General features: G+C 40.3%; 1 protein-coding gene across 21 annotated transcripts in view; it reads right to left on the bottom strand.

The window, feature by feature from the left end:
* ICA1 (islet cell autoantigen 1) overlaps positions 1–14509 on the bottom strand; it is a 153447-nt gene that overhangs the window by 21696 nt on the left and 117242 nt on the right. For 19 of the 21 annotated variants that reach the window (XM_064575224.1, XM_064575222.1, XM_064575226.1 and 16 more), the window contains 4 exons: positions 7367–7461; positions 5106–5158; positions 1906–1968; positions 1762–1794 (listed from right to left, as the gene is read on the bottom strand). In XM_064575224.1, coding sequence (XP_064431294.1) covers positions 1762–1794; positions 1906–1968; positions 5106–5158; positions 7367–7461 — 244 coding nt within the window. The remainder of the gene's footprint in view (positions 1–1761; positions 1795–1905; positions 1969–5105; positions 5159–7366; positions 7462–14509) is intronic. The other 2 variants (XM_064575236.1, XM_064575235.1) reach the window with 1 other exon arrangement.

The raw sequence follows: 14509 nt of genomic DNA, 5'->3' as shown, positions 1-14509 counted from the left end.
AAAGCAAAGAACAAATTACATAAACAAGAGGTTGGCAAAAGGAGAAATAACAATCTTCCTACCAAAACAAGCTGAAACATATGTTTACTTGTAAAAAACCTGTTAAATGGGGATATCTGCTAAAACTAGATGGTGGGCCCCTACTGTGTGTTATATTATTGTCTGTAGCCCACCTTTGCAAGACTGAAATATTTCCCCCTCCAAAAAAAAAAAAATGTGTAAGAAATTTTCCTTTTTTTCATCAAAGTAATCTATCCTTATACAAGGGGGAAACGTTTTTATGAAAATGGAGGCCATGTAGTGACTGGTTTGCTTTAAAACTATTTGCTTTTTACTTTCATAACCTGACAAGATTTCTATATTTACCAAATAGGTAGTACTTATGACAAAAATACATGGGGACATCATGAGATATTGCACAGTGTACTGCCTGCAAAGAGAAATTAGAAAGGAAAGCAGGTTTCTTCCCTCAAGTTGATAATCCTAAACCCTGGAAGCCTAATGCAGGAGCTCTACTGCCTTTCCAATTTTGAAAAAAACTTTAACCAATGCCTTCTGTTTCCCAGACCTTCTTCCTCTCACACTTTGGGGATTAGACCCAGATCAGGCTCAAACTGAGTAGAGAAAATTGTCTGCCCTAGTTAACTGGGGCCTACAGGATGCTCGTGCCCCATTTCCAGTCCTATGAGAAACCTGTAAAACCAGGGCAGGCTGTGTATCAGCCACCCAGGATAGAGGGTGTTCTAAAGTTTGTGTCAGAATCTCAGGGGTAGGGGCGCCTGGGTGGCTCAGTCGCTTGAGCAACTGCCTTCGGCTCGGGTCGTGATCTCAGGGTCCTGGGATCGAGCCCCGCATCGGGCTCCCTGCTCTGCGGGGAGCCTGCTTCTCCCTCTCCCACTCCCCTGCTTGTGTTCCCTCTCTCTCTGTTAAATAGATGAAATCTTTAAAAAAAAAAAAAAAAAAAAAGAATCTCAGGGGTATTCTGGATTCATGATAAATCATCAGAAGGTAACCCTTGGTAGGATGGAAAGCAAAGGTTCTATCAGGCTGAACGCACTCAATTTCCCGGGGCCGCTTCAGACTATGGCTGTCTCATCCAGATCCATGCCTCTGGATTCTCTTTTGGGGGGTATTTACTAAGTGATTGTAGGTCTGTTGAACTTGGGTGGGTGCCCTAGCCAGGCAAACTCCTCCTCTGTTTAACTAAGGCTCAGCGGAGGTGCAGCACAGGACAATCTTTCTAGTGTTACTTTCTCAACCGCTTCCCATCTCAAGAGTGTCCCCATGTCAGCGGCCATGAGAGACCCTCCATATACATGATCTCCAATTCTGACAACAACCCAGCAAGACTGTTGCTGTTGGTTCCATGTTACAAATGAGAGCAAAGGAGGCTGAAGGAGTTCAAGGGTGAGGCAAATGACTTAAGGCCATATAGTTAGCTTTATAGTAGAACTAATAACTCAAATCCAGGTCTGATTCTGCAAGCCATGTTTTTTCTACTACAGCATATGACTTTTGATGTCATAACTTTCAGGTTTAGGAGTTTGAACATTATGTAGTTAAACTTAGGATGACAAATCCATATATTCTAATTTGTGCTTGGGCATATTTAAAGCCATTTATAAAGACAAATGACAGTCACCTAAAAACAATTTGCTTGGGAATGCAAAGCTATTCAAAAGATAAACATTACATTTTCCTGCACATAAAAACAGTATTAAAAAATTAAATTATAACCCCAAAGAAATGTATAAATCTTACCACCTTCTTCGGGTTTCATGTCTAATAGTTCATCTACAGGTCCATTAGAGGAAGGGAAAGAAAACAAAATTATGAGTCAGTTTCATTTTGTAAGGAGTTTGTCAAATTTATTAAAATTGAGTCATTTTCCTTAATCTAGATTACCTGAGCATGCATTATGTGTAGAGCTTTTGTCTAAGGCAGATAAAACGCTTTTTCCATCTTCAGCTGTCAACAGAACACATGCATTTGGTTATCACCAATTCAGAATGGTGTGTATTCATATGCTATTGCAGTGTAAGGTAAACACAGAGCTCATCACACAGAAGCAGGGGTCCTGAGATTACATTCTGCTCAAACTGTTGGCTCTCCATGAATTGAGTTAACAACCTCGACTCTTTGCTCTGTTTGGTAGAAAACTATATGACACTGACTTAACAATTCTCCTTTCATGGACAAACGTGTGATTCAAGTAATTGACTATTGATGGTGCTACGAACCTTAGCCATTTGGGGCCTGGCTAAAATAAAAAGGGCAGATCACTGAGTGAAAGAAGTCAGCCTGTAAATGCTACATACAGCATAATTCCCACTATACACAATTCTGGAAAAGGCAAAACTATGTTAACAGTAAAAAGATCAGTGGTTGCCAAGTGTTTGGAGGAAGGGAGAGATGAACAAGGTGCAGCCACAGAGGAGTTTGACGACAGTGAAATTATTCTGAATAATACTCTAATGGCGAATACGTGTCATTGTATATTTGTCAAAACTCATAAAATGTGTAGCACCAAGAGTGAACCCTAATGTAAACTATGAGTGACAATGATGTGTCAGTGTTGGTTCATTGTCTATAACAAATGTATTACCCTGGTAGGGGATGCTAATAATGCATATGTGGGGACAGGGGGTATATGGAGATCTTTGTACCTTCTGCCCAGTTTTCTGTAAACTAAAAACTGCTCTAAATAATAAAGTGTGTGTCTGTGTATATGTGTGTATATACAACACAATACAACAGCCTTAAAACTTGGTGTGCTTGGGGTGGCTGGGTGGCTCAGTCGGTTAAGCATCTGCCTTTGGCTCAGGTCATGATTGTGGGGTCCTAGGATCTAGCCTCGTCTTGGGCTCCCTGCTCAGCAGAGAGTCTGCTTCTCCCTCTCCCTCAGACCCTCTCCTCTTGCTCATGTTCTCTCTCTGTCTCTCCCTCCTAAATGAATAATAATAATAAAAAAAACCTTGGGTTTGCTCCTGTGTACATTAGACTTTCTGTAGGTCACAAAATAAGACAGATGACACTTTAATTATGGTGGATTCCATTCTATGTATACCTAAAACAAGGTAATCAACATTTGCAATCTCAAAATATTATGCAAATACCACAAACAAGGGATCATACTACACAAAGAAAAAAAATCTGATTCTTTCGTATTATTATGTGATTTATATTGATATGGAACTTGAAGACATAATAAACTGGAGTTTACATTTTCCCTCAAAACTATAATATTTCTAGATTCCCACAACATAATTCATGTTGTCAACACCCAAGAGATACTGAGGTTGGAGGTGTGGATCCATACACTCAGAGAGCTCTTACATGGCCAACAGCATCAGGCTGACCTGCTTCTCTGTCTTCTATCACTTGCTCCCTCTCTGTCTCCAGAACAGTGTCTTTCTGACCTTCTCCTGGTCCTCTTTGGCTCATAGTCTTGGCCCAGGCTGTTTCTTTTACCTTGATAACTCCTGCAACAGCACTTGACTTAGCTAGGACCGTGAGCCCCTTAAACAGGTGGGGTCTCTCTATCGCACCTGCCCAGAACCCTTGCAGCTCTTATCAAAGTTGGAGTTGCCCAATTACTTGTGCAAATTATTAGATTACCACCTGCTTCCCCTTTTGACTGTGAGCCCCATCATGGGAAGGGTCTGAATATGTCTGGTGTACTACTGTGTGCCCAGAGCCTCCTGCTGAACCTGCCACACAGGCAGCACTCAATAAATATCTGTGGAACAGGGGTGCCTGGGTGGCTCAGTTGGTTAAGTGTCTGACTCTTGGCTTTGGTCTCCCGGTTGTGAGATCAAGCCCTGCACTGGCTCTGTGCTCAGTGCAGAGGCTGCCTAAGATTTTCTCTCTCCCTCTCTCTTTGCCCCTCCACCTGCTCAATGTGCTCTCTCTCTCTCAAATAAATAAATAAAATTTTAAAATAAATATCTGTTGAACAAATGAACAAATATGTGAGTAAAGGAGGGAGTACGTGCATGAAATGATGATATGAAGCCAAGTTAGAGAGGCAGATAGGTGAGAGGTTTTTGTTTTCTTTTGAAAGATAGATGAGGGAAAAGCAAATGAAGCAGTAAAGTGGGAGGAGAATAAAGCAGGTGAAGCAAATGGTTGGTAAAGTAGGAGGAAAGACAGAAGGAAGGTAGAGAGTGGAGGAAAAGAACAGAAGAGAAAGGAAGTCCCAGGGTCTGCTTTGCCTCCTCCTATCTCCTGGAAGGGCTGCCACAGCAAAGGGTGGAGTGAGGCAAAGGCGGATATGCCCCCCCGCCCTTCGAGGGCCAGGCTGAGCAGAGGGTTGGGGTAATTTCAGTTCTCTCCATATCACCTGTAAAGCTTTCTCTTGCATCCCTGAGGATTCGAGTCCCAGTGAAAAGCTCAGCATTACATCACCTTAGTCCCACCACGTTTTACTGTACCCTCCACTCCATTATGAGAAGAACCAGTGAAAGAACTAGCCATCATGGCAGGAGCCAGGAATAGCTGACAAACCTTTCATGGCACATTGCATCATCTACTAACTCTCCGATCGCTTTCCCAACAATTGGAGGATCAGCACACCCAAGGGAGCAGGTGTTACTCATTACAGAGCAGACTTAGGAATCACCTGCTAGAGCCGTGTCTGAGCTCTCCCCATCTGTTCCCAACAAAGACCAGCCCCCACCCCACAACACAGTGGAAACCAACTCACCCAATCTGATCATGTAATCTTATTAAAACTATCTTTGCAGCCCAAATGGCAGTTAGAACTAGTAATGGCAATAGCAGAAATGTTATCATCTGTTGTAAAAGAAATCGCTCTCTGTTAATTCTCCATTTCGGATGCTCCTCTGACGGGCTGCTGCAGAAGTGACTGACGGTGCTATTCTCTGGCTCACAATATAAAACCCTCTCCCAATAATGCTATTTAGTCAGCATCACCGATATTTGAAAATTTAAAACCGAAATGGTAAAAAAAGAAAAAGCAAATTAATATAGTATTTTCTCAAATGGAAAAGAAGAAAGGCCTAGGAGGAGTCTGCCAAAAAAGAAAATGAATTGATTGCTGAGCAGTATTTCAGAAGCAATTCTAAATAAAAATCAAAACTTACTCTTAAAACTAGAAGACTCCTTGTGCTGGTTTTCATCCTCTAATGAAATTAACCTTAAAATTAAAAAAAAAAAGTTTAGTAATCTAGTTCTGAAAATTTTATATTTATGATACAGCCAGATTTTTCTGTACAATATTACTGCACTTACAACACAAAGACGTGTGCACACACACATGAACATACAGTCATTTACATGCTATTCATTTTTTTAAGAGGAAATACTTTTGCTGGCTTTTTCCTCTCCTAAGGCTGGTTAGTAGCATCTTAATAACTGAATTTGGTTTCATCACAAGTCATATATTCTGTAAATATCTAGGTGGGCAGTTAGGTATAACTAAAATAGATACTGTACAGTTATCACTTTTAAAAACGTAGTTAAAAAACTGATGGGCAAGTGAGTATTTATTCTGATTCCTGCTGTTACAGGAGAGGACACCTCAGGAGGTTAGCTAAATTACTAAGGCTGAAAGCAAAAGCAGGATCCGTCTCAAATCCATAAGACTGTCACCTACTGAACTCTCACCATACCAGTTAAGATCACAGCAGAGACATATCACCACCCTGAGACTCAGCTGGTACCTTTGAACCTCCCCCTCTAAAGCACCTTTACCTGCTATTTTTGAAAAAAAAAAAAAAAAAAATTCTTGCTAAATTTCCATTTTGCATTTAAAATAGTTACTGGATTACACTTTTTGAGCTTTTAAAAAGAAGTACTAACATAATGGAGAAACCTGAAATTAAGGAGAACTAATCGAGACAATCTCGGGTGGTTCCTTTCTGAGTGAAGGCTAATACTTTGATTGCAGTAACATATATGGGTGAAAAGAAGGTACCAGAACTCATTCCAGGTCCTGCCTCTTACTACACCAGGGGCCATGGGCAGTCTCTTCACTTCTTTTGAGCCTCACTGCCATCATTTAAACAATGAGGAAATGTTGGCATTGATTACACAAAGGGTTGTTGTGAGAATGAGTAGAGAAAACATATAACAAAGCACCTGACATTGCACTTAGTATATAGTAGAGCTCACTAAAGGGTACTAAGCATTACTGTTATTACCAGGAATAGGTTAAACTGCTTCTCCCTAAAATAGTTAATTTTATTAGTTTCAGATCATATTCTATAGCTGTTCCCACAGTGAAAACCTGTCTTTGTTTTACACTAAAGGAATTTTCTAGTATTTGCTTTAAAATTAAAAAGGCTTGGGGTGCCTGCGTGGCTCAGTCGGTTAAGACTCAGTCTGACTCTTGATTTCAGCTTAGATCATGATCTCAGGATCTCATGTGTTGAGCTCCATACTCAGTGGGGAGTCTGCTTGAGATTCTCTCTCTCTGCCCCTAACTCCACTAAAAAAATAAATAATAAATAAAAGTAAAAAGGCTAATACTGGCAGCAAATACTTCTGTGGGACAAAAATATATATTTGAAATTTCAGAAACACAGTAAAAATACAAGCTGGTTTTACCATACAATTATCATCTAAATTTTTTTGTGTGGAGAAAGAATCCCAAATGGAGGTAAGGTAATCCACTTTCCTAGGTCAGCCAGTTCAAGACTAACCCTGTTCCTGCAAGCCCTGATATCTCAATAGGAAAGGATTCACACGGAAACTTCCTTGCTGAATGGGATCAGGACATATCGTGCACCACATATGTTGAGAAATTTGTCTCAGTAGGTAACATGACTGGAGGCCCCTTCTCTGTAAAGTGGCAAGAAATGGAGATGGAGCAGTCACTTCCTGCACTCTGCTTCACAGAGAAAAAAACAGAAGGTCTGAAGAGTAGGAAACAAAATGTCAGAACCCAACACTTTTGTATGATAACACCTTAGTACTCGATGTCTCCTGAGGCAATCTCATAGGTTATTTTCTTCTACGAGAGAAAAAGCCAGGGGATTTCCTATCTGGGACAGGATTCTGTAAATGATGGTAACAAAAGGACCAGATTGGGTCCAGAAGCCTGACAGAGCAGAAAGCTGGGGCTGAGGCCACCATACAGAGAGCACTGGAGACGTGTGCCTTTTCTCGTCCCAGTCAACTCCTCACAAGTGTGCTCCTTCTAAGACCCGAGAAATGCGTCTCTTATTGGGATGAATCCTGGCCGAGCAGGACTATGTGCAGGCCAAGTCTGGGCTTCATTTTAATACATCAACCCAGAGAAGTGAGGAAGTAAAGCAACTGGCCTGTGTTTGAGACCCCAACAGACTTGCCGCCCTTGCCTGTGGAAATAAAGATTTTGCCAAGAGAAGCAGCCATAACTTACTGCCTCGGCTCCTCCACGGTGGCCTCTGCACTTTCCTGCTGGGTGATCTTCCTTTCTTCTTTCTCAATCAGTTTTTTCATAGGGTCTTGTAAGCTCTTGATCACAATAATGAAAAGGAAAAAAAGAAAAAGAAAGATCAATAAAAAACTCAACTTCCTCTGGTCCAGAAACCAAACCTTGAATTCAAGGTTTGGGGAGGTTACCTTTGATCCTATCAAGTAGACAGAAAAGAGATTTTAAATGTTCTCAGACCCATCCAAGAAATACTAGCCTATAGAGGAAAATTGTTTTGCCACTAGATTTATGCTTTCCCCTTCGTGATAAGTTATTCAAAAGAAGGCCTTTTGGCTATTGCTAACTTTATTTTCCATCTTTAACATGCAGCAAAGATAAACATTCTGTTCTGCTTGCAGCCCACACACTGACAAAGTAGAAGTTTTCTCCCCCAAAGATGAGACAATTTCATTTTATTTTTAATTTTGTTTGTGATTTTATAATCTAAAAACAGCTTTTGAAAAATAAGAGAAAACAAAACCTTTTTTTAAGAAAAAACAAAACAAAATAGTGGCTTAACATATTCTGACAACTCCCACAAGTGGACAGAGCAGGTGCATCCAAATCTTTGTAGATTAAAAATGGGTGGGAATCTTTTTTTGGAACATAATTTCTTGGAGTTATTGTTCTCAAGTTTTATTAAATATTTAAGGAAAGACTTTTTTAAAAAATCCAGTGCCTAAAAACTGTACACCAGCAGCAAACCTGAAAAAAGCAAAACATTTCCATAATAACTGAATAATGAGTTATAAAAAGAGATCTCTACTTGTGGTTCTAATTAAACCACAAACCTACAAATTACACAACAAACATCTCAAGATACTTAACCTGCTTATAATCTTAGAACCTTTAAAATCTGTCCTTTGGGCCTTCCTGTCTCGTCCTCCTTCCCCTTCCCATCTTTCTCTTCTCTAGTGTGACCCACACACAGAAGGTGACAAGCACGTTCCCTACACCAACTCTGACAGATCTGTGATGTCTAGCTGCAGGTTGGATGGAGATGGTCTGGAGACAGAGTCTTTGCAGAGCAGAGCTATGATGGATGGCAGTGTCTGCTGTGGATGCCAGGTGGACACTGGTGTTATGCTCTCACTCCCTATACAGAATAATTTCCCTATAACACCCAAGCAATCATGGTACCATTTTTCTCAAGAACCCACAGTACTTCTGTATTTCTTTCCACTTCTAGTCTAAACCTGTCTGCCTGATTTGAAAGATCTTCTAAGATGGGATCCTATCCTAATCTCCCAGATTGCTTCCCTCTGGCTTCCAAATGGGAGCTTTCCATTCACGTAGGCCTGTCTCCTCATCGCCTTCTATGTGCTAATTGCCCCCTTCCTATCTTTGTTCATTCTGGTTCTTTACCCAAAAAAGTTCCACCTATTTGTCCACCCTCAAAAGTCTGATCAGTCTTTGCAAAGCCCAGATCAATTACTGGTATTTTCCTTAAAGCTTCATTCACTAAGCACGCCAAATTCAAGAAAGTCCTTCCATCTTCAAAGTGTATTTACAGTCCTATTCACATTTGATTATATCTATTCTGTATTATGTTTTGTTTCTTAAAAAAATATTTTTTAAATTAGAAAAATAATAGAACCACATGTAGAATGCTTGGAAAATTAAAAAGGAAAAACTACTCATAATTTGATTTCCCCCCAAAATTAGTTATTATTTGCATGTATTTCCTTTCTGGTTTTTCATACTCATACTACTTTATATAATTGGAATCATTGCATATAGATGTCTTCTTAAGCAATATAAGATGTGTACATATTTCATAATAAAAATTATTCCTCATCAGAGAATATAAAAAAGATTTTATATATCATAAACATTCAATATTAAATTAAAATAGGTAAATACACATTCATTCACCATTTTTCTAACATAAGGTCAAGGTTTTTTCATTGAATATATGTGCTATGATTGTAGTTCTGAAGCATTTTCTTGCATCCCAAAGGCATTGCCATCATTGGTAAGGACTATTTCTGGACATTTAGATTAGTACACTTAGTCAACAAATAGTTTTAGAGCATTTACCAAGAGCCAGGTGCTGTTTTGGGTGCTGGAGATACAATGGTGAACAAGACAGACAGAATTACTAGTTAATGATGGGTCTAAGGCAGGGAATTAACATGGGGGATACAAAGTGACTGGGTCACTACTTCAGTTAGCAAGAACATCCTCTCTTGGAAGTGACATTTCAGCTGAGAGTTAGAAGACAGGCAGGAGCCATCTGTGTGCAGGTCAGGGAGAAACAGAGGCCTGAGGGCAAAGGCCTAAAGGAAGGAATAGCTCGGCTTGGAGGAGGAACAAAATGAATCCACTGCGATTATAATATAGTGGGCAAGAGTACAAGTCCTAGGAGATCAAGATACAGAGGTCAGCAGGGGTCACACAGGGATAACATTTCTTTACCCACATTCATCAATATTTAACATTGTGCCCCATTGGCTTCATCATATTATTTTGCCCTTTATATCTCTCCAGTGCATGACAACGAAACGGGATCCATGATTATCAGCTGGAGGGGGAAATGTGATAAAGGACAGTATTGGAACAAACAAGGCCACTGGAATATGGACTGTAGTACAGATGATGTTCTTTTTTAAAATCATATACCCCAAAGCATCTGGTAAAAGCTGGGCATGTGTGTGTGTGTGTGTGTGTATTTTGGAAATATGCAACCATAAGGAGAAGTTCAACAGATGTCAAAGACTTACTCTTTTCAATAGATCTGCCAATCACAGCATTTTATTCACACACAGACACACACACACACGGACAGACACACACACACAGACACACACACACACCCTTCCAGCAGCTTTATTGTCCATAGAATGGTCCAACTCTGGTCAAAGTGAAGCCGGGAGTATTTTCAGCTGAGGTTCTGATGGCCCCAAGACACACTTTTCAATTCTGTGACGCTTTGTCCAGGCCTCCTGGTTTGCTCAATTACCTTCTCATTGCATTTCCTTTTTCTCAATCAGCACTAGGCAGGGCCAGGACATGTCTGCTCTCAGCCGGCTGTGTCTAGCTGCCACAGGGCTTGCCTAAGCCCCTGAGATGCCCTTGACAGCTCCATGGTTATCATCCCTTCTGTCTCCAGGCGGACCTCCCCTCATAACCACACTCCAGCAGCTCTCAGACAATCCCTTTGTAATGTAAACCACTCCTTCCTTCTTTTCAACCCCTTCCCTGTTGGGCCATTAGCAGGGACTCAATTGTTGGCTCCCTGTCACCATGATCACAGTTAAGTCACTATTGTGCTTCACTAACAGAATGGCTACAGTTCCAATCGCTACTTTATTATTAATAATTCCTGTTACCATTGCTCCTCTCTTCCTATTACCATTGTCCCTATAACCATTTGACTGTTGCCACTCAAGAGAGGTGTTAAATATGCACGTGTTTGGTTGATAAATTAATGTACCTAAGGTTAAACTTTAAGGTTAAAAATTATAGCTCTTTAGCTAGGAAATTCAAAGCCTCAGGGGAATAACAGGAAAAGGTTTATAGAACCATAAGCAAAATTAATACTGAACACCTGGGCTTATTTATTAAATATTAGAATTTTGAGCTAAGGGGAATCTTGTGTGGGGAATCTATCATGGGGGATACAAAGTGACTGGGTCATGTACCATAGAATTTACCCATCTAAAGTATACCATTCAATGGTTTTTGGTATAGACACAGAGTTGTGCAACCATCACCATAGTCAATTTTAGGATATTTTTAAGTGGCATCTTTTGAAGCAAGAGAGACTTTTAGATCAAACTGAGCTAAATACTCCTCCATACAGCAAGAGTAAAAAACCACAACAACACATATGGAACCTGTTTCTTACAAAGATGATAAACAATATAGCTAATAAAGAAACTTAGAGGCACTTTGAAACATCACAGAGCACGAATCACATCCCCTTTCCTCTCTCAGCACTAGTTCCTGGGTGTGCCTGTCCGATACAGGATATTCTACATGGTGAACTAGTGCTTTCTTCAAAGTTTGATGAAAAGGGCTAAGTGGGGGCCGCGGTGGAGGTAAATTCTTTATAGTATTTTAAAGTCCACAACTCAGCTAAAAATGCTTAACCCTACAGCATCTGTAAAAGTCAGGGGTGACAGCATTTTCTGTGTGACATGAACATCTGGTCAGGCAAAATGAGCCTAAGAGGCCTGGCTGATTGCACAGCCAGGGGTGGCCATCAGATGGAACTATTTTGAATCAGTGGCTGATGGAAGCCACATTCAAATCCACGTCCAGAAATGAAACGTCAAAACACTCTGTTTCTAGACCCCAAACCCAACTGGGTCCTTCATTAAAATTGCTTGTGAAAATCACTACGTATTAGCAGCAATACAGCATCGTGCAAGAATGAAACGTTTTGTACAGAGGAAAGAATGTTTTTAGACTAAGTAACCTTTCTCTGTTTAAGGCTGCACTGACATGCTAATAGTTTCCATCAATGCTTAAATGGTTTCAGGAAGCACACACACAATATATAAGATCAGCGTGACAGAGGAAATGCGCAGACTGAGCTTGCAAAAGTGTCTTAGAAAGGAAGCAGCTTAATATAATAATGGGAGTTACTACTTCCTGTATTAGGAAAATAAAAGCAAGAGCAACATTCATCTGAATGAAAGCAAAACTACTCACAAAACAAATTTCACAGACAAAAGGCTAGCAGCCAGCCCTGATATAATGACCTAAGTTTAAGTTTAGCCTTGACAATCGAGTGACATTTTCTCTAATCTTTAATTACAACATTTAATTTTCTTAGGCTACTTTCCATTAATTATACTGTATGCATATGAAGGTGCCGAGTGATTGTCTATAAAAGGAAATGGAAGTGCTGAAAATAGTGAGGCATGGTTAAAAGATGGTGAACTCAGCTGGGTGTGTGTATGTTTGTGTTTATATAATTGGTAGCACATGAGGAATAAAAAGCAGAGGCCAATGATGTGTATGAGACGCACAATTCATGGACGTTTAGCACACGTGGCCTCCCCACCCATGCAGTTATAAATCTCTGAAGATACTATATAAGGAGCACTGTTAATCTAGGACCAGAAGGTACTCTTGAACTGTACTGTAGAACAAAAAGTAAGATTAGAGAAAAATAAACACAATCATAAGTAAGATATATAATCTTGTTCTTTAAAATACGATGGAAAATTGTTACTGGGAAGGCATCACAGTGTCCTGGAAAGAGGTGCACTATGAAAATAGATCAAGTAGTGCTGGGGCATGGAAAAGGGTCTTCACCCCTTGGGGGCTTCTGCTCACCCCTCAGAACAATGGAGTTAATGACAAGTATACCTTCCTTGGAACACTGAGGATTAATGTAGATAATGCTTCTGCACAGTACCAAGCTCATCGTGAGCAATCAAAATGTGCTTTCTTATCAACCATTTTTCAAGGTCGAAAAGGAATTAGATGTCTTAAGGGCTCATCTTGTGTTAGGTACTGCACTTCATGTTTACACATCTCACAAAACCCAGATAAACACTATCTTCCTGGTTTCCTGATATGGAAATGGAGACTCAGGTGAAGTAACTTACTGAAGGCCATTCAACCATGAACAGGTAGAAGCAATATTTGATTCCAGGTCTTCTACAACTAGTTAAGAAATAGTATTGAATAGCCGAGCCAAGAACATTTACTGAACTCCTTCATATGAAGTGCCAAAGGAGATTAAGGAGACTCCACTCCAAACTGTAAAAGAAGGGTCCTAGGTTCCTAGGTATCTGAGGGACTGACATACAGAGGATGTTTTTCACCTATGTGCAAACATTTCAAAGTGTTACTTTTAATTGAAAGTTTACAACTGGACTTTTTAAAGGTGGCCCTTGTGCCTTCTCTTGCTCTCCTTGCCTCACAGCCAGAAGTACCCCCTTGAAGAAGTGACATGTGGTAGAGTGGGAAAAGCATGAGCATCCCTGTTCCCAGAGCTATCACATCCTGGGCATGTGGCCTTGGACAGATGACTAGACCTTTCTGAGCTTTGGTTTCTTCATTTTGAAACACAGGGGGAAAAAACCCAAGTAGACCCAACTTCTCAAGGTTATTTGAGGATAAAATATATGCACTTTCTATATATTAGTGCTGAACCTAACAGTATTATTAATTATAATATCCAACCTTGGCACATTAGAGTCACGCATACCATGACAAATTCTCTGAGACGTTACTTCACCTCACGTTTAGCAGAGTTTCTGGCATTAAGTAACTGCCCACACAATGATAATATTTTTCCATTCCCCTCGAGTAAAAGTAAGGGAATGAGAAGCAAAGGATGGAGAGGAAACTTACCGTTATGAGGACAGCCTGAGCTACCACCAGCTTCTTAGAAGAACCAGTGCCAGTCATCACAAAGGATGGACGGACTGATGATCAGCCACACTCTGGCTTGTCCACCTCAGACTACAGTGGTGGCCATGGTCAGCCCCCCTACACACTCCTCTCCCATGACTTGGATGCATCTCAATTTTGCAATGATCTGGCCTGGAGCAGCTTGGGGGAAAAAATCATTCTGCTAAATGCTGTGTAAAGTAATGACACTGAGAGAAAACTTGAAAGTCTACAAGGATATTCTGGATGCTCGCCATGAATAATTGCCATGTTGGGACTGGCAACTAAAACAGCACTGCAGAGATATTTACCCAATTTTCATAAAAACTATTATGGCTTTATTTTCAAAGCAAGTAACTACAGAGCTGTGTGGCTTGTCGGTAAATGTTCAAGTGATTAACTGAGAAATGTGGAGGTGGGTGGAAGAAGGCTGTTAGGCATACAAATTTGAGAAAAACAAAATCTAGAGAAGGATGTTTTTTGAACTGTGAAAGCTAAAAGCATTTTGGTCTCCAGAATGATGTTCCATATAAGAGTGCTAAGTCCTAGACCCCAGGAGAGAAGAAAGGGAACATTGGCACATCTGTTTCAATGGTTATTTTTGAACATGCCCAAAGTTAGGTTTTCAAATTCGGGTTTCCTTAGTTAAAATCCTGGTGCAGGGCAAAAGCCAGTTGCAAAGTCAAAGTGCATTTTTTTAGAATTAGCCCTGTTTGCAGGGTGGGAAGCCTCCTT

The sequence above is a fragment of the Mirounga angustirostris genome, unplaced genomic scaffold, assembly GCF_029215605.1.
Source record: "Mirounga angustirostris isolate CCGP_5_RB_7025 unplaced genomic scaffold, mMirAng1.0.hap1 SCAF_12, whole genome shotgun sequence".
Taxonomy (NCBI): domain Eukaryota; kingdom Metazoa; phylum Chordata; class Mammalia; order Carnivora; family Phocidae; genus Mirounga; species Mirounga angustirostris.
The sequence above is the reverse complement of the archived record's forward strand: the minus strand, read 5'-3'. Positions and strand labels throughout refer to the sequence as shown.